At 45.5% G+C, this 22718-nt stretch overlaps 2 protein-coding genes across 6 annotated transcripts in view; both read left to right on the top strand.

Annotated features, from left to right (window-relative positions):
* The window catches only part of UPF3A (UPF3A regulator of nonsense mediated mRNA decay), a 28939-nt gene extending 24752 nt beyond the window's left edge, over positions 1-4187 (top strand). For 2 of the 5 annotated variants that reach the window (XM_074909748.1, XM_074909730.1), the window contains one exon: positions 487-4187. In XM_074909748.1, the coding sequence (XP_074765849.1) occupies positions 487-826 (340 nt within the window). In that variant the 3' untranslated portion in view covers positions 827-4187. The remainder of the gene's footprint in view (positions 1-486) is intronic. The other 3 variants (XM_074909766.1, XM_074909740.1, XM_074909756.1) reach the window with 2 other exon arrangements.
* A 5623-nt stretch (positions 4188-9810) lies between these two features.
* CHAMP1 (chromosome alignment maintaining phosphoprotein 1) lies at positions 9811-21435 on the top strand. The gene is made up of 2 exons (XM_074909715.1): positions 9811-9908; positions 17730-21435. Exon 2 carries the CDS (start codon positions 17791-17793, stop codon positions 20659-20661), a length of 2871 nt encoding a protein of 956 aa, XP_074765816.1. The 5' UTR covers positions 9811-9908; positions 17730-17790; the 3' UTR covers positions 20662-21435.
* Positions 21436-22718: the final 1283 nt, after the last annotated feature.

Below are 22718 nucleotides of genomic sequence, written 5' to 3'. Positions count from 1 at the left end.
GTTCTGTTGAGGATAATTTTCTAGCTGTTACCTGCTGAACTGTTCTCTGGTTTGTCTGATTTCTTTATGCTTATATTAAATGTTTGTCATTCATCTGCAGAGTTGCAAGTGTACAGGCTATTGTTCTTCTCAGCTGATGTTAGTGAAGGTAGCAACATTTTTCAGTTTTGCCTGTAATACTGAGTTTTTGATAATTGTCTTCAGTATTTCCCCTTGTTTACGTCAAATGTATCATAGGATCTTTAATTTTTACAGTTTTCTTAATTTATTCAAAATGCTTGGCTCCCAAGAATAGTGTTAGAAACCAAACAGATATTAAATACTCAGTCAATCTTCATTACACTCCATTTTTTTCCTGGGTCTTATGAAATGTAAAGTGATTTAACACAAAATCTACTTTCTTCCCAAACATTCATCACTTTAAAATCCCACATGTGTATCCCACACCGGTTTCTCGGAGTGTTAACCACATCTCCTTCCTTCTAGGATCGCCCAGCCATGCAGTTATACCAGCCAGGAGCTCGCATTCGAACACATGTGGGATCTACAAGTAAAAGCTATGACTGCAGTGGGAAATCCTTTGAAGATGCTCTTGATAAAAAGTATGAGGCAGATAATTCAGCTGGAGGTGGTTCTGAGAAGAGCGAAGAAGCAGAATAAACTGGAGGAAAGACTTGTAAAAAGGGATGGACTTAAGATTCAGTGTCATCACAAAATATCCATAGGGCTGTTTCAGAACTCCACAGGCGATTGCACCAAAAAAATTGTAATAGCTCTGCCTCTTACTTTCTGTAAAATAAAGGGAAGAGTGACTGGAGATGTATAAAGTATCTTACAGCAAAGGAATATTGTTGCTTTTTTACAAAAAGCAAGACAAACAGTATTTGCCTAATCTAAAAGCAGTTCATTATTTTATTAAATTTACCTTGAAATAGAAACATCTAATAGTTTTAAATGAGTATTTATACGAGATTTTTCAGGAGCTATTTCACCTTTTCAAGTCTAAAGAAATGAAATGTAGATCTGCATCAGTTTGAAATCTGAGGCACTTTAAATGTATTTGGTGCATGACACGAGGGTCACAGGACCCCTTTCTGCAAATGGCAGTGGCGGGGGCTGCTGCGGGGGGTTCCAGTCGGACTCGGTGGGACCAGCCCCAGGAGGAAGCCCTGGAGCCAGTAGCGTTTGCAGGATGAGGCCCACAGTTTGCACAGTTGTGAGAAATGTCCGTTGGTATCTGTACCTCATTGTGTTTGTTTGGTTTTCAATTAACTATAGCGTCAGATAAGTGTTAGTGCAGCTGTAAGTATGTTGTTAGAGAGTTTGTCATTTTCTGAGCCACTTTTGCCTTTTATGTTTTAATAGATTCTTGTGCTTAAAACAGAAGAAAGCTAACGCAAACCTCAGCACTTAAAACAATATATCTGGTTTTAATAAATTAGTCGTTTTTTATGGTTTTGACACTGACTTTTAAAAAAAAAAAAAAGTGGTTGTACAGTGATGACTTTTTATATGCTGATGTTTCATATAAGTTGCAGTTGCAGGATTTGGAAGATCTATGATACATAAATGTTCTGCAGTTCTATTTGTTAAAAACCCAAACATACATGAATGTCAACTGCGAACTACTGTTTTGTAAGATCTAGGCCAAATTCTGCCCTCTGCAGGCACATATGTGTGTGTGTGTATATATCTCTCTTCTATTGGTTTCAGTGATAGCACCATGTTTACAGAAGGGCAGGATATGTTCATTTATCTTTCATGGCTGAAAATTTCTCAGTTGTCTGAAACTGAGACCTGCTTTGTCATTGAAGTTAAATAGTAAGATATTAATTTATTTTTACATCCTCTTTGAACATTTTATTATTAAGCATAACATCTAATTGTTCTAGACTGAAAAATTATTTATTGTATTTTCCCTGATATTAAGCATTAAACAGAATAAAAGCAAAAAGATTTTGAGTATGATGTTGAGACATGATCTTCTGCAATTTTCTCATCTATTACTCTAGAAAAATTAAGTAAGATGCTATGCTACTTTGTATTCTTCAGAAGTAGATAAAAATACAGTTGAGAAGAATTTTAATACCAAGCTATCTAAGTAAGCTGCCAACAGAAATTACTTCAAGCTTAAGTAGAACTGCTGTTAGAGAATCATTTGGGTTTAGCTCCATCTAAAGTTTATCTTGTTTGCCAAGTTTATCCTGACTGCAGAGAAAGGATTTTGTCTTGGTGTCCTGGCAAAGTCAGGCAGCATTAGTGCAGGGCAGGCTTTCTCCTCAGCAAAAGAGCCTGGATGGTCCAAGGAGAAAGAGTCTTTCCAGGAAAGTTCTGCAGTAGAGCCAGACAGAGCTGAGGCCATCACCAGATGAGTGAAGCAAAGTATTTCCCACCTGTTTGGATGCTCAGGGGAGGCTGGAGGAGGGATCTCCCCTGTGAGAGGGACCCGCAGTATGCAGAGAAGCGGTGACTTTGCACATGCTCACAAACGTGAACTTGATACCTTTTGGCCAATGATGGCTTTCAGGCTACTCCACCACCTTCACCTGAGTGCCTAGGTTCTGAGTACCTCTTGATAGCATTATAGGTCATTAACACAATTTAGCAGTAACTTTCCATCTGGGGTTCCTTACTTTCCATCTCTTCTAGTTACCAGAGCATGGACATCAAACCTTGCCTCAGTAAAAACTGTCAGGGTTTAAGCATCTATGTCTGTCAGGTCAAGCAGCCGTGCCCTTGCTGACTGGGATTCCTGCAGCCCATTCACTTATTTTCGGGTTTTTTTGTGACTGCAGTCTCCTCCAGGGAGTGGGATAGAGAGCCTAGCCTTTGGCTTCACATGGAAGGAATATTTAGAACATTTGGATTCGGATGTGGGAAGTCCACTAGTCAGCATTTGCATGCCGGCTGTACCCCAAGCATCCCGAGGAACCCCCCGCTGCTTGGCGGCTTGGCTGTGCCACTCAAGGAACTCTTGGGACAACCTCCCTTTCTTACTTGACGGGTACCAGCATCTATTCTTCCCACGTCTGAGGGAGCCAGAAGGAGGTGCTGGCCACCACCAGCAGGAGCTGAGCATTTCTGTAGCCACACCACAACACCTGCCCCAAACTGCTCAGGAATGATGGGAGCAGCAAGGCAGCACCAGGAGCCCACGGTGCAAGGGAGTGCAGCCTGCAGGCTCTCTGCTGACCTGCGATCCCAAGGAGATGAGAAATGACTCCTGCCAGCAGAGAAATGCTGCTGCTGAGCTTCCCCTCTCTGTGCTGGAGGCCATCTTGGGCATGTGCCTGTGGGAGCAGGGACTGGGTTTGGGATGGGTGCTTGTACAGACATATCTGTAGGGAAAACTGCACCCCTCACCTGACTGGGGCTCAGGGGAGCACTGCCTGCTGGAAGCGAGTGTGTACCTCAGGGTAATGTTGCAAAATATGATGGCTAAAGAAGCAGAATACATTTCCAAGTCCATGCCCCAGTCTCTGCGGCAAGGGGATGCAGCAGAGCCTAAGCCTGCTTTCCTCACCAGGGCAGCCAGGCGGGAGGAGCTGCCACCTGCTCTGCACTTGCTTGTTCTGCGCTTCTCCTGATAACACCAAATAAATGCAGGCTTGCAGACCGCCTTTGTGCAAACTCAGCATGGTGCAAGAGCTTTCTTGCCACAATAGTAACTTTGTTTTGCAAATTCAGCTTTGCTGAAAGTAGATACAGCATCCCTGCGGAATGGGAATTGTGTCTGGTTACGTCTGACTTTGGTGCCATCTGTTCTCTTGCCTTTAAAATACAATGCTCTACATTTAATAAAAAGCTTCACAAACTTAATAGCTTCCCTGAATTTCTGCTGCCCTGTTTTTTGTGGAGTCCTGAGGCCATCGACGCCCAGCAATATGGAAATCACCCTGTCTGTCAAACTGGAATTGGGCTCCATTCTGCTGGGAGCTATTGTGTTACGGGAAACTGATGTGGAACGTAAACATTCAGTAAAAAATTCGTGCCTGTCACAGTTTTAAGGAGAAGCTTATTCAACTCCAAAACACGCTGGTAACTTCATGTTCAATTTTTAAACATATTCTGATGCTTCTTTTCACTTAAAATCAAATAGTTGTAAGTTGTTTTCAGAGTCTTTGGAGGTTGATGGCTCATCTTGCCAGCCGTAGTCAGCCAGCAGGCAGTTTCTCTGCTAGCCTCTATTTGCAGCATTAGTCCTGAATGACACAAAGGCGTGACATGTTAATATGACAAAAACCACTGACAATACACAAAATTATACTGAACATCAAAATAAAACACACTTTAAAAGGAAAGAAACATTAAACTCATTTAGTACTTCCCCCCGTGACCTGATGTAATATAGAATGTTAAAAATCATCAAGAAATGTGACTTGAGAGTTGATGGTGCTGTTTGAGTCTTAAATGATGAGAGGAGAAACTTAAAATTCTTAAGTTATTACTATTTATTTATGACTGTTTCCTTTGAAAGAAAGAATATGTGAAACAAATGGGAAACCTACTGAGTCTGATACCAAGCGACTTAAAAGAATGCACTCTGTCTTCTCTGCATCTGCTTGGGCTTTTCATTGAAGTTCTTCTCGAAAACTGAAAACGTCATCTTCTTACCAAGAGCTGGTTTGTCTCTTAACAGTTTAACTGTTCCCCAAACCTCTTCACTGCTGTGTAACTAAAAAATAAATACTTTCCAGATATAATTTGTGGTTTACACTTTATTAGGCTACATCCCGGTCTCCTGAACATGTGCCATTTGCATATATCTTCTACAACTGTGTAAGTACTGTCAGAGGCTCATTACTGTTACCTACATAAATATCAGAGTATTTTGATTCAGACTGAATGGGTGGTCAGTGCCTGCTCCTCTGGTAGAGATCTGTGCCTAGAGAATGCTCTTGGGAAAGGGATCATCATTCAATCAATTCAGTTTCTAACAATCAATAAAAGGGAAGGGGCGGTGAATCTACTGCTAGGATCCTCTGGGTCTGAACTGAGGGGAGCAGCCAGAAGAGGCCAGTTGATGCTCCTTCATTCAGAGCTTACTGCCCGGCTGTGACATCTTGATGCTGGAAGATGACCGAGCTCCCGTCCAACCTGAGCGCTGCCTCCCCGCTGACCTGCCCATCCTGGCAGGCGGTGGAGGCACACCACTTACATGGGCTGCACGCCTGCAGGGATCCCTCTGCTACAGGTAGATTGCTGCTGGGAACATACATAGGAAGTTTATGCGACAAGAAAAGCTTGTTCCAAAAACCACAAGGGAGATGTTATGCATGAGAAGTTTTACACAAGTATTTCCAAATTCACAGGAGTTTTTACACATTCACGTTTTGTCTTTTTTTTTGTAGCTCACTTTTCAAAACATTCTGTAATGTAGCCAAAGTCTGACAAAAGCACAATTACTCATATTAAGAATTATGTTTGTTAATTATGGAAACTTATTGTGAGCCAAATATTCATGGAGATGGCTGAAAGTATTTTCTTGACAGAAGGCATAGCAAGAAACTCCATGTGACAAATGACTTTTCCGAATTTTACCATTAGAAAACATTATTGTTTAAAGATGTTTCAAGAGATCAATATGAAACTATGAGTTCCACATCACTCACTTCCAAGGCCAAAACTAGTTCTGCACAGATCTCAGCACAGTTTATAGTATCTGGAGGGGAATCAAAACTCTAGTTGGAAACTTTTCATGAAAGACAAGTTTCTGAATGTTTGTATTAAACATGCTTTCCAGAGCTGACTGAGAATTCATGAGAACTCTCATTCTCAAAAGAATAATTTTTACACTCAGTTATAGTTCAGTGATGTTAACTCAAAGGATAAAAAGTTCACTATTTTTCTTAAGCGTTAATTTTGCCCTCAGAGGTTTACAGTGAGGGACAGATTCTCAGATACAGTAGACCAGCATAACACCACTGAAATTAATTTGCAAAAAATGCAATCAGGAGCATAGCCAAAGGACAAGCAGATTTGTGTAGCAACATGAAATAGCCAGGTGACGATAGAAAGGATGAAGCTAGGTCAACATTTTTCTAAATAGTCCTAAGAAGGCTAGGTTCAGGCACACATCAGTGAATGAGCAATGAGAAATTAATAATGGGATGTAACTATCCTTCCCTGACTATTAATAGGTTTGGGTGAAAAAATAAGAAATGGGGAATATGCATTATTTCAAAGGTCCTGCACTTGCTGAATTAATATGGGTCAAATATTGGTTTTAATTTTCCATTTAATCTCTCTCCAATAGATAGACAGTATCTGTCTTGGAAGTTTTCATCACTTCAGTGCTATAAAATTTGATGTCAAAAAACCCCATTGCTTTCATTGTCATCCATTATTTTTAAGACAAGACCTGGCCTATTAGCTGGTGTCAGGTAAACACTTTGCAGCATAAAGTGTTCAGTACTTGCTCTCAGAATAACCTGAATCACCAAATGAACTTGCCTCTGCTCCCTAATGACAGTAAAGGGAAGCAAAGCAAAAATGAACTAAACCTGGACCTTCGCTCCACCAGGCATGCAGTGACCTACTCCTGTGACAGAAAAAGGGCTTGGCAAACCCTGTATAGTCTGAACTTCAGGAACAGTGGCCAGCCAGCACTAGCTCTTGGTGACTGGCATTCAGCAGTGTTGAGGAGAATTCTGAGGGTCTTCAAAACACAGAAACCACCCTGCAACAGAGCTGTAGAGGTACTGATGTATGCTGAGTTTCATGGATCACCTATCAGGGGACTTAAGGCTTTGAACAAATACTTTTTTTTCCCATTACTTTAATTCACACCTAAGGCTTTTCAGACACTACTTATGCTTCTACATTGGGCGTATGTCACAGTGCCACCACACAGCAACACAGCAGACACAATGACCCCAGGGCAGGATAAAAGGGAGCATCCTCCCCTGTTCTGCTGCCAGCCTACCTGGCTTGGCCATGGGGACAGAGCTGGCCTGGGGGCAGCACGAAGACATCTGAGAGGAACTCCTTGAGGAGCCAGTGGAATTACTTGGAGGGGGCTGAGGGAGGAAGATTGGAGGCTGGAAAAGGCTGTTGGAGATTCTCTGCTGCAAGGCCAGCTCCTGGTAGGGCCATGTTCGGAGCTCATCTGATGAAAGGAAATCCTTTTCAGCTGAATAGCTGTGGCAAGACCAAGGAAATGCCTTTTTAAGGAGCACTGCAGAGCTCGCCATCTTCATCCCCCTGCTGAGCCAGGGGCAGAAGCCGTAAGAAATGGGACGCTCAGATGTTGCAGGGGGTCCCAGTGCTTTGTAGCACCCACTAGTATCCTGCCAGGTATGGGAAGGATTCTTTCCCCTAAGGTCAATCAGGTCAGCTGCCTTTTGCCACTCTTGAGAGGCCGCCAAGATGGCTTCAGGTTGAGGGAGAATACAGGTTGGGCATCTCCTGGGAGGCTCGACCAGCCTGTGGGACAAGGAGACAGATCTTGCCTACATGCTCAGGGAATAGCTGATCACCAGTGCTGAGGTCAGGAAGGAATTTTCCCCAGGGCAGACTGGCACTGGTTCCGGGGGGTTTTTTGAGCAGCTCCTTGTTCATCCATGCAGGCCTCCTGGTGTTTTTGCTTGACTTCCTCCTTCTCAGGATGCATCACTCTGAGCTTGGAGGAGGTGATCTTTGAATAGTAACCAGCTTTCCTGAGCCCCTCTTCCCTCCAGGGCTTTATCCCATTCTACTCTGCCAAGCAGATCCCTGAAGAGGCCAAAGTCTGCCCTCCTGAAGTCGAGGGTAGTGAACTTGCTGTGTGCCCTCCTCGCTGCCCTAAGGATCTTGAACTCCAACACTTCATGGTCACTGCAGCCAAGGCTGCCCTTGAGCTTCACACTCCCCACCAGCCCCTCCTTGTTGGTGAGAACGAGGTCCGGCATAGCATCTCTCCTCAGTGGCTCCTCTATCGCTTGGAGAAGGAAGTTATCATCAACACATTCCAGGAACCTCCTGGATTTCTTATGCCCTGCTGTGTTGTCCTTCCAACAGACATCAGGGTGGCTGAAGTCCCCCATGAGGCCCAGGGCTTATGAATGTGAGGCTGCTCCTACCTGTCTATAGAGGGCCTCATCTGCTTGGCCTTCTGGCCAGGTGGCCTGTAGCAGACCCCACTACAACATCACCTGTCCCTGCCTTCCCTTTAATCCTGACCCATCAGCTCACAGGCAGAGCTCCAGGCACTCCAGCTGGTCACTGACATAGAGGGTGACACCCCCTTGTCATCTTCCCTGCCTGTCCTTTCTAAAGGTCCTGTATCCTTCCATTCCAACACTCCAGCCACAGGAACCATCCCACTACATCTCTGTGATGCCAGTAAGTTTGTAGCCCTGCAGGCGTGTGCACATCTTTAGCTCCTCTTGTTTACTCCCCATGTTATGTGCATCATCAGGGATTTCCTCAGCATGTACTGTTAGGAAAGGAGAAAGCAGGAAGAAGAATAAGAATAGAATAGAACTATTACAGTTGGAGGGGACCTACAACGATCATCTAGTCCAACTGCCTGACCAATTCAGGACTGACCAAGTGAAAGCATGTTGTTGAGGGCATTGTCCAGATGCATCTTAAACATGGCCAGGCCTGGGGCATCAACCACCTCTCTGGGAAGCCTGTTCCAGAGTTTGACCACCCCCTCCATAAAGAAATGCTTCCTCATGCCCAGCCTGAACCTCCCCTGGTGCAGCTTTGAACCATTCCCATGTGTCCAGACCCTGGATCCCAGGCAGAAGAGCTCAGCACCTGCCTCTCCCCTTCCCCTCCTCAGGGAGCTGCAGAGCGCAATGAGGTTGCCCCTCAGCCTCCTCTCTCCGAACTAGACAAAAAGCCCCCGTGAGCACCCGAGGAAGGTACCTTGGGCTACAGCTGACCCCCACCCCGGGATGCTGCTCAGGTGAAGAGCTCTGGAAGTCCCACCCGGAGAAATCACGATTCCCGTTCCCTGGGACCCTTCCTCGGCCCCCACGTTCACCGTGACGAAGACACAAACCTTCGGTGTGGGGAGCCGCGGGCGACTTCACCGCCTCAGACCGCGTAACTCTGAGGAACCGACCACCTTCCCGAGCCACCCCCTCGCCGGGAGCCACCGCGCCCGGACTCGCCGCCGCCCCCCGGCCCTCCCTGGGCACGGCCGGCGCCAGACCCCGAGCAGCACGCACCGCACCGCACCGCGCCGCCGCGGCCAGGAGGCGGCCCGGAGGCAGGCCGGGCGTGCTCCCGGGGCGCCGTTACATCTCTCTCTCCCCGGGAACGACCGGGCCTACGCCGCGGGCGGCCTAACAGCGCAGGGCGGCAGGAGGCGGACGGGCCGCGACGGAGCCGCCAGGCACGGGAAGCCGCGGCGGCGGCGGCGGCGGCGACGAGCGGAGGCGGCCGCCCCGCAGCCCCTCCCCCTCCGGCGGCCGCCCGCCGCAGCGCGAGACGCCCGGCGCCGCCGGGGCGGGCCCCGCCGGTGCAGCAGCGCCCCCGGCCGGCTGCGGGGGGCGGCGGGAGGCGCCGCGTGACGGCGCGGCGGGGGCGCGGCGGGGGCGGGGCGGGGCGGGCGCCGGGACCCCCCTCCCTCCCCTCTCCTCCCCTCCCTCCCCGCCCTCCGCCGCGCACGTGACCAGGCCCGCGCGCTGCCCTCCCGACGCGCTCCCCCCGCCGGGCCGGGCGGGGCGGGGCGGGGCGGGGCTGCGCCCAGCGACGGCGCTTCCGGTTGGGCGGCGGGCGGGCCCGGAGGAGCGATAAAGCGGCCGCTATTCGGCCGCGCGCCTCCTCCCGGAGCCCACCCCCCCCCTTCCCCCCCCCCTCCTCCTCCCCGCCCCTCGCGCGGCCCGAGCCCGCGAGCGCTGCCGGCCGGGCCTGCTGCCGTTACCGCCGTTGCGGGGGGTGCCCCCCGCCGCCGCCCCGGAGGTGCCCCAGCGGTGAGTGCGGGGCGGGGGGACCCCTCTCACCCCCACGCCCCCACCTCCCCGCTCCCGCCGCCGGCGCACGCACGGCGCGGCCGCCGGGGCCCGGCCCGCTCCCCTCCCCCTGGGCACCGGGCCTGGGCCTTCCCCTTGCCCGGCCCCCGCCGCGCCGTCGCGCCGGGGAAGCGGGCGGCCGGTCGGGGGGTGGGGGGGTTGGGTTGGTCGCGCAGGCGGGCGGCGGTTGGTGCCGGCGCCGGGGAACAAAACCGGCGGGGCGTGAGTGGCGGCGCCGCGCGTGGGGCGGGAGAGGGGAGGCGGCGGGGGAGGGCGCCCGGCGGGGCGGGAATGAATGGGCGAGCGGCGTGGCCCCCGGCCCCGGGGGGAGCGGCCCCGGCGGGGCGAGCAGGGGCGAAGATGGCTGCGCTGGGGAAAGCCGGGCCCACGGGCACCCCCCTCCCCGAAAGAAAGTTAAAGCAATGGCCGGCAGAGCCAGGAGCAGGTGGAGCGCGCTGCGAGTTCTGCTTTCCTGGCAGCAAAACGCTGCGAGACGCCTCGGGAAAGCGAGTTTTGTGCGGGACGCGTCCCCGGCAGGGCTGTCCTCTTCACTCGTGACCACGCCGCCCGTCAGGTCGATGAAGCGGATGCAAGCCGAAGGCTCAAAACACGTCGCTGAGCTGCATCTTTGCATCGCTGGGGATGGATGAAGCGTGTCGACAGGTCGTGGCGGTTTAGGGCTGACCTCTGGAGCCTCTGGAAGGAGGCACGTTTGTGTTAACCGCACTCGCTTGTGGGAGCCTGGAGAAGCGCTGGGGGAATGGTGACCCCTAGTAACTGGTGCAGGTGTCAGGAGGATTTGATGCTTGACTGTGCAGAGAGGAGCTGCATTAGCTGGTAACAACAGTTCAGCACTGTTAGAAGTAAGAGGGGTGACTGGAAGCTTGACTTGTACCGAGCTGTTTATAAGTGAGAAATAGAGAATCTTTGGATTTCATTTCCTTTCAGGATAACGTAAATGGAATTCGTAACCCGGTGTCACCAAGACTCACACTTTAATTTGCGACTGTGTCCTCAGGTGGGTCCAGTGGTGCTTCATCAGCTCAGGTTCAGCACTGCAGAAGTAAGGTTTCTGGGGCCGTTTTTGGAAGCCGCCTATGTGGAATTGTGAATTTGGAGTTAGAAGATCCTATCAGAAGTACATGGAATTAATTTTTCCTACCCCAAATCTCTCATAGGTACATTGGTATCCTCTGCAGTTTAGACTGTTGTTAGATCTTGTATTAAGATCTAATGTTGCTGAGTAGACTTGTCATTAGCAAAGGTGCAAATCTTGCAAATTAGCTGCAGTTCTGTCCCCTTCATGTTTCTTAAGTCATCTGCATGTGCATCAAGTATTGTCACTTTTCAACTCTCCTCTGACTTGAACCTTTCCTGGAAACATGGGACCACATAATACAGCCATTTTCTGCTTGGATCTGGTGTCTCACGTGCTCTCACAGTGTGTTTCACTGTTTCAGTGGCTGGTCAGGTCTGGGTGTTGATGCCTTTTTTAGGTGTGTACTTTTAAGGACATGGATCAGCTGTTGTTGCTGATGGAACTTAGCCTGTATAGATGGGCTGGTAGCTCAGTGATGAGGATGCGGTCAGATCGCTGTGGATGCTTCTGGATTAGCAGGAGCATGATGCTGCCTGTTCATGTTGCGTTGGAAGTGACCCCCTTACCTGCCATTTGTGTTACGAAGTGCCCTGCTTTGCTGCGCTGTGGGGATGTTTGTGTGCAGCTTCCTCTCAGAGCTAAACTTCTGTTTCTTGTCAGTCACAACACAGGGATAGAGCTTCAAGAGAAGCATCATGTTGCCACCAGACTGCCATTTACTTTTTGGCACTGCAAGAACATGTCATTTTTGCTTTTGCTTAAACACAGCAATAGTCTGGATCTCCTCCTGCTTAAGTAGAGGCAATGATGCAGCTGGATCCAGCTTTCTTGTGCTGGAAAAAAACTTTACCATTGACCATCTTCACTGATAGAGGATGTGGCCAAACTCTTTGCCTGCAAGAAACTTCCAAGGCTGACGAGAACGCACAGCCATCTTTCCTGTGCAGTGATTGATATAGGGAATCCAATGTGGTCATAGGGAGCCACAGAAAATAGAGGCCTTTCTTCTTGAGGGCTTTCCCAACTGTGCTGGCATCGTTGATGTGTGTTGCGATGTCTTCCTTATCTGCTTGTGTCTCACCAGACTTGGTTCATTATCGATGAAAGGAGATACAGATCCTTCTGCCAGTGAGAACCAAGACAGTCTGATTTGAAGTCACATTCACATCTGAATGATATGACAGACTACTTATTGCTGTGTTCTTAAGTTCTGTGTGTTGTATTAAAAGCAACCTGTAATTTTCTGTGCTCACAGGCAGTCTAGAGCTTTAGCTTTGAGCCCTCTGTTGCTTCCCTCTGGTGCTGCCTCATGACAGTCACAGCTTATCCTCTGTAGAGGAGAAATGCAGGGGTATATTAAATGTTGCAACACAGAGTGAAGAATGTGTTTATTATGTGTTTATTAAAAATAACCTGAAATGATTAGTAGATGTGTAGCTATGAAACTGGAGTGGAGTTGAGAAGTGGAGACATCTTGTTAGCTGCCAAGAGTCAGTGTTGTGCCATCCCCTGGGTGGATTCTTTCTTCTACACAGTATCTCCTGCATGTTTATTTTCTACCACTGGGAGGTTTTTGAGAGGCTGTGGGGAAGTATGGCTTAATCTTTAGTTGGATTCTCATGGGTGGTGGGATGACAAATCCAGGAACTGTCTCTGAAGTGACAGTACGTCCTGACTGGGAAGATACGAGGAGGTCTGTCTGCTCTTTGTGTTAGCTTAGGCTACTCCTATTTCTCAGTCTAACATGAGCTCAGCAAAGATTGCTGATGCTGTTTGACTGTACTGTGTGGTTGCCCTGCAGTATACATAGCCAACTTCAGAATTTGCAGTTATCTCATTGCCTCTGAATCCTTGGGTACTTTTTCTTTCTGCCAAATCATGGCTATGGCCTCTTGGATGCTGAGAACCAAGCAAGGGAAGCAGTGATGGTTCTCCTTTTCTCCAGTAGATATGGGTCCTCATTACTGGTCCTTTTTCCCTGCTGTTTTTCTATTCTTCCTGTGGTGGATCAGATTATGGCCAGAACTGCAGTGTAGGGAACAGGAACTGGTGTAAAGATCTTCAGCATCTCTGTGAAGAGAGAAGAGCGAACGAGCTGGTGGTAGGAGCCTTTGTATGTAGGTTCTAGACATGCGTGGAAGAAGGGGGTTGCGGAGAGGTGGCTGCTGGAGCAGCAGTAGAGACGGGTGGTCCCACTGCTGAGATCTCTGTGTCTCTTCAAGCAGCTTTTAAAATGAGTGGTGGACATTGATCTATGTCACTTCAGGTCAGCAAAAACCTTTAGTCAAGCTAAGAGCTGAGTCGGTGCTGATGCTGTTACTGTGCTTGGTTATCTGTGGATATAGTGAGCTTGTAGACAGAAACACTTATGTGTTCGTGTAGATTTCAGTGGAAATCTTAATGTCTCAGACTTTGAATGAGTCATGGCTGACTTAAGCTAAAGTTTAGTATTGCAAATTCCAAAATCTTAGTTAAATCTTAGTACTTCGTCTTGAACTGGAGAGAGGATGTGGACACAGGACAAGTGTAAATTGGCTGGATCTGTATTTGTTTTTTAAGTGTTGCCGCCATGAAAAGTGAGAAAAGTAGGAGGGGATGCAGAAATAGCGATTAAGGAATGAAGTACACTTTGTAGTCTTTAAGTGGCATGTAGCACAGCCTCAACGGGATGGCACATCCTGTGACTGTGAGTTTGAGTAGGGGCGATGCTGAAATGTCCTTTTTATAAGCAGGTAGGGCCTGGCACAGTGTTTAACAAAACAAAGCGGCCTGGGGCCTGCACAGCAGTTACCTGTACTTGGGCGGGTGACAGCTTGTTCATCTCTCCTAGGAGCCTTCAAGCAGGCTTGAGTGATACTGTAGCAGCCATCTCCCTTTTGCTGTGTTTTGTGGGGGACCTGTCTCTCATGACAACTTGATCTTCATCCTGAAATTCGTGCTTTTCCTCTAAGGGCTTCAGATGACTAGAATGATTTAGTATTTGGTCAAGTTCTTTGCAGTGCATGTGGGGCACCCTGCCAGATTGATTGCACCAGTTACTTTCCGTACCCTCTTTATGGGTTTGAGTTGGAGTGGTGGAGAGCTAAGTCCCTTTGATGTCTGTAATAAAGCATTTACGCAGAGGGAGCGTGGTCCATCCTTTTTAGTGTTGCCAAAAAGATGCCGCTGTGCACAGATTAAATCACAGTTCATGGAGGTCCAAAGCCATGTGGACCTGGTTACTGACCATATGGTTTCAAGCCTGGTTGGCTCTGCTGGCGTGGGACTGTTTAGAAAACAGTAACATGCTGTTCCTCAAACTTTCACCCGACTAGGCAAGGCAGGATCCAGTGCAAAACAAACAAGTTCTGATGCAGGAGTTGACGGCAAAGAGAAATGTGAAACAGTTATCTGTGGGACAAACCTGAGTATAGAGGAGGGCAGCAGTTAGGGCTACGTAGAGACAGCTGCATTTGAGCTCAAAGTTAGAAGGGAGCAGGAAGGATTGACAGGAAAATCTTACAGACTAGCTATTCAGATACGTGCTAAGTGAACCAGCAGCGTTTCAGAATTTACTCCTTCCAAAGTGTTTAACAAATTTAAATTGACAGCATGAGTTAATAGTGGCTCAGCACTGTTCAAGTTTGTTACTGGTCTTACAGTAACGATTCTAAAACTAGATTTACTATTTCATGAAGTCATGGCCTAAAGTTCTGCAATACCGAAAAGTTGTCTTGCTCAGTAGTATGCCTCAGTTTAGTAAGGATTTCACCAGAAGAGGCAGTTCCTTGAGTGACTGACTGCCAACTCTACAGTATGCTAAAGTTACAAAATTAAAAATGGTTAAGTGGTGGCAGCGTGAAGGAAAGTACCCCCAGGTCTTTAATGTTATTTCTTTTGCCAAAGGCTTGAATGTTAACCTTTGGATGTCTGGAGATGAAAATGAGAAAATGTCTGTAACTTCTTCAGTTCCAGAATAACTTGGTCAAAAAAGCCTAGCAGCAACTCGGACAATTTGTGGAAAGGAGACAGGGACTTTTTTTCACTGTTGCGTTTGGAAAAAAAGAAAATGGAAATTTCCATTGTAAAATAAGATAGGACTGAATAACAGGAGAGGATGGGAAGTGGGGTGAAGTGTAATTGGGAGGAGTGAATAACAGAAAACTGCAGAAAGGGCAACAGTTAGGTGATGTGAAGAGAAGGGAAATTATGAAGATGGTAGAAGAAATCATCTGGTAAACTTTGTTGTAAATTGTGATAAATTCAGTTTGGAAAAGCTTTTTATGGTTTTCTAGAGAAAAGAAAATGGACAATTCAGGATTACCTCCTATTTTGGAAGTGACAAATACCCTTTCAGTTCTGAAAATGGGATGATGAGTGCAGTGTGTCCTTGTTGTCTTGATCATGTTCTGCTGTGATTTGGTAAAAAAAAATAAATCTTTAGCTTGTATAATCAGTTCAAAATTTTTTGCTTTCAAATTTCTTCCTTTCCTTCCATTGCCCCAAATCCCCCAATCAAAAAATAAACCCTAATTCATAAAGATTTTTAGGTCTTTTGGAGTGTTAAGACATGGCTTGCTTTGGGTTTTTTCAATTGACAAGATGTTTGCTCTTGCAGAGATGCAGACCACTGAGCACTAACGGTTATCTTTGTTTTGTTTTGGTCTTTTACAAAATACAAAGTTTGTTGTAAGATGTTGGGAAGTGTTTTGTGGTCAACATTGAATGCAGTGTGGACTATATTTTGGGGTGTCTTTTGTATGGCTGCTAATAGTGCTGGCAAACTACAACTTACACCCCAAAGGTCCTTCCACTTCACTATTTGTTGAGCAGTGCAATTACTTCTCTTGTGTAACTAGCCTGAGGTTGGATGCTGTTCATTTGCCTTGTAGATGTAAAGCAGTATCCCTCTTGCTCTGTCTGTGGTCCTGCCATGCTTCCCAGTTGGAAATCTACATATTCTTGTGACTTAATGTGCAGTGTGTATGCATAGTGCATGTAAAGAAGTTGTTCCATGAGCAGCTGAGCCTAGAGATTTGTGCCCTCTGCTCCTCAGCCAATCCCCCTTTCCAGTTTTTGTGTGGGGTGGAGGTTTTTTCTGTATCCATGTCATCCTTTAGCAGCACTGCTGATTTACTTTCATTCTGTCTCTGCCTCAAGCCAGTTCACTGCTATAGTATTTTTAATTCCTTCTCTTTTTCTCTAATTACAGACTGAATCAGACATTGCTTGTTCTGCAGGTTTTAAGACTATTTGCATACTGACCATTCATGTACTGATTACAGGCTAAAGAGAGCCAGTAACTGTTAAGTGAAATATTCAGCCTTAGCTTCAGTGGAGGCGTTTCTTTCATTCTCTGCTCAGTTCCTGATTTTCATGAAACTTGTAGAAATTTAAAATGAGACTGGATTGCTTTGTCCGATTTGATTGGCATCAACTCTAGGGCAATGTAAGCCTCATTTCCATAAGAAACCGGGGTAAAAATGCTTTAGGAATAAATTAGGAAAACTTGATTTGGATGCATATTTTTAGATTAGTTGGTAGTCTAATATATATTTAGACAGCAAAAGTAATGTTAAAATGACACAAAAACTTTGTGTGTTTTGAAACAGTGAGTCTTACAAAGACCCCTGAAATTAGGTTGACAGCTTAGCGTGATAATCATGTAATATCTGTTTAATTTTAACCTACAAGAAAAAAGCCTGTGCATTTCACATAAATGTCCAAATATTCATTTTCACCATAGAGGTACCTCCCACGTTTACGTGAAATTGACTTACAGAACATGGTTAGACTTGGTTTTCTGCTTATTACAGTAGCTGATCAGGGTAAATTCTGTGGGAAACAGTGGAATCTAGCCAAATCATTAAAAAATATTTGCATTTCAGAGGGGGTTTTTTTGTTTGTTTGTTTTTTTTTTTAAGGTCTTGCAAAAACAGTAATTTTGAGAAATTTCCATCTTTCTCTTTGGGGTGAGGCAAACAATGTTTCAACTACAGAAGATTCACTGCTGTTTTTTGGTTTTTGTTCTTTTTTTAAATAGTACTTTTTATTGTTATTAGGGCAGCAGATGAAATAGTGGAATGTAAAACATTCTTTTCATAATGGATAAAGTCTTTATGAGCAGCAGTATTTGTTTTTCATGTAATTAGTGAAGGTAAAACTGTTTAACAGACAAAACCAGGGTCTAGGCTTTAGGCTGCTGTTCTTGAAATTTTTTGTCTTTGTCAAAACCAGCTAATTTTTTTTGAAATTTTATGAAGAAGGTGCAGTTTTGAAATGGCTGTATCTGAGTGGCACTGTTTCAAAGTACTTTTTGTTTTCAGTTTACATGTGTATTGTAAATAAAACCACTTCAAATCTGGGAAGACAACTGAGAAGGCAAGTCAGATTTATCAAATGAAACGTAAACTTAGCTCTTCATCACCTGGGTTCTTTTTTTGTCTTTTGCTTGCATATTTTTTTACACACATAAGAAGGCCTGTTGTTAAATACAAGCTTTGTTTTTCAAATTCTGTTGATGTAAAATGACTTGCAAAAGTTGGAGAAATCCGTATTTGGATTTCTTTATGAAGTAATACCTGTGCAAAAGTTCTATTTTCTAAAATGGGAGGGCAAAAAGCACATGTGGTTATTTAGGAAAGACAAAGAGTTGAAATTAACGTTGACAGCTAACTATACAGATTTTTTTTCCTTTATTGCAGGAATTGAAGCTTCCTCTTTAAAAGGTGCAGTGCTGTGAAAACTGTTATTGACGATAGAAAAATGGACATGTTGCAGATACTACGTAAAACCACAGAGCGCTTAGAGTGTGATCACTGTAGCTTCAGAGGAACGGACTATGAAAACATACAAATTCATATGGGTACCATACACCCAGAGTATTGTGATGAAATGGATGCTGCTGGTTTGGGTAAACTTATATTTTATCAAAAAAGTGCAAAACTTTTTCACTGCCACAAGTGTTTCTTTACCAGCAAGATGTACTGCAATGTGTATTATCACATCACAGCACAGCATGCAACACCCGAGAAGTGGAATGAAAAGCGGAAAGAACAGGCAGAAGGAGATTCAGATTCCTCCAAAAAAAGTGTCACGTTGGAGCTACAGAAACCTACCCTTTCCCCTGAGTCCTGCAAACCTGCCCTTTCTCCTGAACTCCCCAAATCTGAACCTGTTGTTTCCCCCAAGCTTCAGAAATCGTCAGTGTCCCCAGAGCCCCAGAAGTCGGCTCAGGTGACTTCCTCAGAGGCAGAGAAGTCAGCCCAGGCCACGTCCCCAGATACAGAAGAGTCAGCCCAGGCCACATCTCCTGATCCAGAGAAGTTAGCTTCAGCTGTATCCCCAGATTCAGAGAAGCCGTCTCCTGCGGTGTCCCCCGACCCACAGAAGCCATCTCCTGCTGTGTCCCCCGACCCACAGAAGCCATCTCCTGCTGTGTCCCCCGACCCACAGAAGCCAGCTCCGGCTGTGTCTCCAGAGCCCCGTCGGCATTCCCCGGCTGTGTCTCCAGAGCCCCGTCGCCATTCCCCGGCTGTGTCTCCAGAGCCCCGTCGCCATTCCCCTGCTGTATCACCAGAGCCCCGTCGCCACTCTCCTGGTGTGTCTCCGGAGCCCCGCAGATACTCCCCCGCTGTGTCACCAGAGCCAAAGAAACCTACTCCAGCAGTATCCCCCGAACCGCGAAGGTATGCCCCAGCTGGGTCTCCTGAGCCCCGGCGGCATTCTTCTCAAATGCGTAGGCCTGCTTCTGCTTCTTCTCCTGAAAGCCGGAGGCCTGCTCCTGCAGTTTCGCCAGACTCATGGAGACCTGGTCCGACTGTTTCCCCCGAGCCCTGGAGATCTACACCTCATGAGGTGCAGAAGTCTTCCGCAGTTTCTCCCTGGGCTCCAAAGCCTGCCGTGTCAGTGTCCATAGAATCCCGGAGGTCTGCACCTGAGTCTCGAAGGCCTGGCCCTGTTGTGTCACCAGAGCCTAGGAGGCTTGTTTCTGACTCGTGGAAATCTACGTCCTTTTCTGAATCCCAGAAGTCTACTCTTGTTTCTTCTGAGCCGTGGAAACCCATCTCATCTGTTTACCCTGAAGGCTGGAAACCTGTTCTGTCCCCTGACACATGGAAGCATTCTCCCTCTGTTTCTCCTGAGCTTCGCAAGTCTAGTCACACAGTTTCCTCTGACTCTTGGAAGCCTTCTTTCTTTCCTGAGGTCCGTAAGCCTGGTGCTTCGGTATCTCCCGAATCTTGGAAACTCTCTGAGTCCCGGAAATCTATGTTTTTTTCTGAAACTCAGAAATCCACCTCTGCTGCTTCCTCTGAGGTTCAGAAGCGGGCTCATTTCCCTGAACCTCGGAAAAGGGCTTTGTTCCCAGAGTCTCGTAAATCTAGTCCTAATGTTTCTACCGATGTCCAGAAACGTGCTGTCTTTTCTGAGCCCCAAAATCAGGTGTCTACTTCTGCTGTTTCTACTGAAGGTCAAAAACATGTCCTATATTCTGAAGCCCAGAAATCAGCTCTTGTTTCTCCTGAAGTCCAGAAGCATGCCCTATTTTCTGAGGCCCAGAAACTTGCTCCAATTTCCCCTGAAGTTCAGGAGCATACTTCCTTTCCAGAATCTCAAAAATCATCTTCTCCTGAAATTCAGAAACATGGCTTCTTCACCGAGTCCCAAAAGCCTACTCCTTCCGTTTCTCCCGAGACCCCCAAACAAGCTGTTTTTACTGACTCCCAGAAATCTGCTGTTTCCCCTGATATTCAAAAGCATGCTGTATTTTCTGAAATGCAGAAGCCTGCTGCTGCTCTATCCTCTGATGTCCAGAGACATGCTGAAACTACTGTACCTTCTGAAATCCAGAAGAACATCCTGTTTTCCGAGCCTCACAAGTCTGCTCCAGGTTTTTCCTCTGAGCCCCAGACACCTAGTGAGTCTGGTGAGAGTGACTTTCTTTCTCACAGTTTAGATGATCAGAAACCACTGGATGATTTATTCTCACAGGATGAACAATCAATATTAGCCAAAGAATCACCAGATGACATCTTATATTCATGCCCAAAAAAGAAGCCCAAGAAGGAAAACCAGGAGAACTCAGATTCTGAACTAAATAGCAGTGAGTGTGGAAAGACAGAGATGGACTCGATGGAGATAAAGGAGCAAGAATCCAACAGTGACCAAGAGCAATATGATATGGAGCCATCTGATTATGGCAAAGAGAGCAAAATAGATGCAACTACTCCCATGCAGCCACAGTGTGTGCTGCAGTTTACTGAAGAGAAAGAGGCTTTCATCTCTGAGGAAGAAATAGCAAAATACATGAAGCGTGGCAAGGGAAAGTATTATTGCAAAATTTGTTGCTGTCGTGCGATGAAAAAAGGTGCTGTCTTGCACCATTTAGTTAACAAGCATAATGTTCAAAGCCCGTACAAATGCAAAATATGTGGCAAAGCTTTTCTCTTGGAGTCTCTTCTTAAAAACCATGTTGCTGCTCATGGTCAAAGTTTGTTGAAGTGTCCACGTTGTAATTTTGAATCAAATTTTCCCCGAGGCTTTAAGAAACATTTAACCCATTGCCAAAGCCGTCATAGTGATGATACACCTAAAAAACACTTGGACAGCCTTGAACCACTTGAAGAACAACTTTAATCTGGTTTTTAACTTGTGCTAGAAAAGATGGATTTACAGAAGTGTTCAACAGTGTTGCTGTATGTTAACCGAGTAGTTTAGCTGATCTGACAAGTCAGAAGATGCATGGTTTCTTGTACTATGTTTAACTTGTCTTATAGCTGTATTACTGAAATGATTTACTTTCGAAAGTCATTTTAAATACGTGTTCACGTCTTTGTATTACCCATCGGTAGAGTCATATTTTATTTTTCAGATGTACTATGTTTTTGAAACCAAAATGGATACAAATTAGTTTTTTAAAGATTTGTAAAACATACAGGCAATTAAGGACTGAGTGGCAAGCGATCCATATATTCCTGTGAAGACTGAACTTGTTTTTTCATATTTGTTAAATGTTGTATTTTTCAAAATGTTTTTATCAAATTCTCAAAATTAAAATTCTCACCAAATTGAATGTGAATAAGCCAGGTATAACAAACTACCAATCCATCTGGAGTAGTTTTGCCCTAAGGTTGTAATTGAGTGTATAGTAATTTGTTGGAAATTTATTGCACTCAATTCTCTAACTTAACTTGTCTCAGATTTAGAAGCATCAAGGTACTTATTTTGTGACTGTATTTTGGCCATGTTTTAAGCATGTACTAATATACCTTAAATCGATGGATTAACGTCAGACTATGTATAGCTCAACACTTTCTCTTGATGATTCAGATGTTTGTAATGTCAGAAAACCCCTAAATTTCTTGTATTTGGTGAAATGTTATGCTTTAATCTTTTAACAATAAAAAGAAACCCAACCTGGCATTGGCCATTTTTCTTTTTTTCCAAATCAAGAACAAAACCTTTCACATTGAACATACTGTCTTTTAAGTGTCTTTGGCAATAGGAGATGCAAAATTATCTTGGAGTTCTGCTCTGAATATTTAAATTTTCTAGTCATCAGCCTGTGAAAGCAAGGTTAGTCTGAATTTCCTGTGTGCTTCAGAAAAACAAATCTAAATGAGAGAAAACATGGAAAACAGGAATTTGTGAACTGTTATTTAGCATGCTTGCTTTGTGTTATTTGTATCCTAACTGCTGAAAAACTGTAAGTACTTTATAATTCAGCAGGAGTATAGATTTTAAGTGGAGATAGTACAAGGAAAGTTTCAGTCTCCTCAGACTAAATTATTGCTAGACTTCAGCTGTTGTAAACATTGACTTAAAATATGAAGGTGATAGTGTAAAATAAATAATAATAAAAAATCCCCAGGTGTAAGGTCCTACCTAAGAGCTTCAGATTGTTTTCATTGAAGCCTGTGTCTGATTATCTTCTGTGTTTCAAGAGGATTTCTGGAAGGAAGGGAAAAAGCATTTAAAGCTCTGCTTAGGTGACTTCTCAGTGCTGCTTAGTAAGAGCAAGTTTTTTTGCAGGGTCCTGTCACACAGGACCAAAGCCACTCTGTGCCCCTAAGTCAGGTGCCCTTCATTTTCTTTCATGGGGTTCAGACTAGAATTCTAGAATTTTTTTCCTAGGTAAATCTAAAAGAGAACATGGCTCTGCTAGTATAGTCTCACTTTGTATAAAAGCTGCTTTTCTCCTCTGCTATTATTTCATCACTCTTGGCACAGTCATTTGGTTAAGAAGATTTGAGTAAAAAGAAGAAATCAAGGAAGGATTTGTTTAAATTGGAAGTGGTGTCACCTTTATAGTTTGATGTCTCGCTACTGACAGATACTTATTTCTCACTGATGTGTACCAGCTAACTTTGATTTCTGGGAACCTATCATCAGGCCTTGATGCACAATGTTAGGTTTGTGGTTGGACTCGATGATCTGAACGGTCTTTTCCAATCTGCATGATTCTGTGCTATTCCTCTACATTTTCTTCCAACTCCTTGATTCTTTAGTCTTGATTTACAACTGTCAAAGTGTACTTTATGACTCTTGAATGTGAACTTTGCGAGTCCCCATGATCTCAAGGCATTCAGTCTCTTTACGTGCAAGTACGATGGGCACTTTCCAGTTTCTCAGTACATAAATTTGTCAAAGCGTTGTGGAAGTTGAAGGACGTTTCTGGTGTATATGTTTTTATC

The sequence above is a fragment of the Athene noctua genome, chromosome 1 (genome assembly GCF_965140245.1).
Source record: "Athene noctua chromosome 1, bAthNoc1.hap1.1, whole genome shotgun sequence".
NCBI classification, from domain to species: domain Eukaryota; kingdom Metazoa; phylum Chordata; class Aves; order Strigiformes; family Strigidae; genus Athene; species Athene noctua.
The sequence above is the reverse complement of the archived record's forward strand: the minus strand, read 5'-3'. Positions and strand labels throughout refer to the sequence as shown.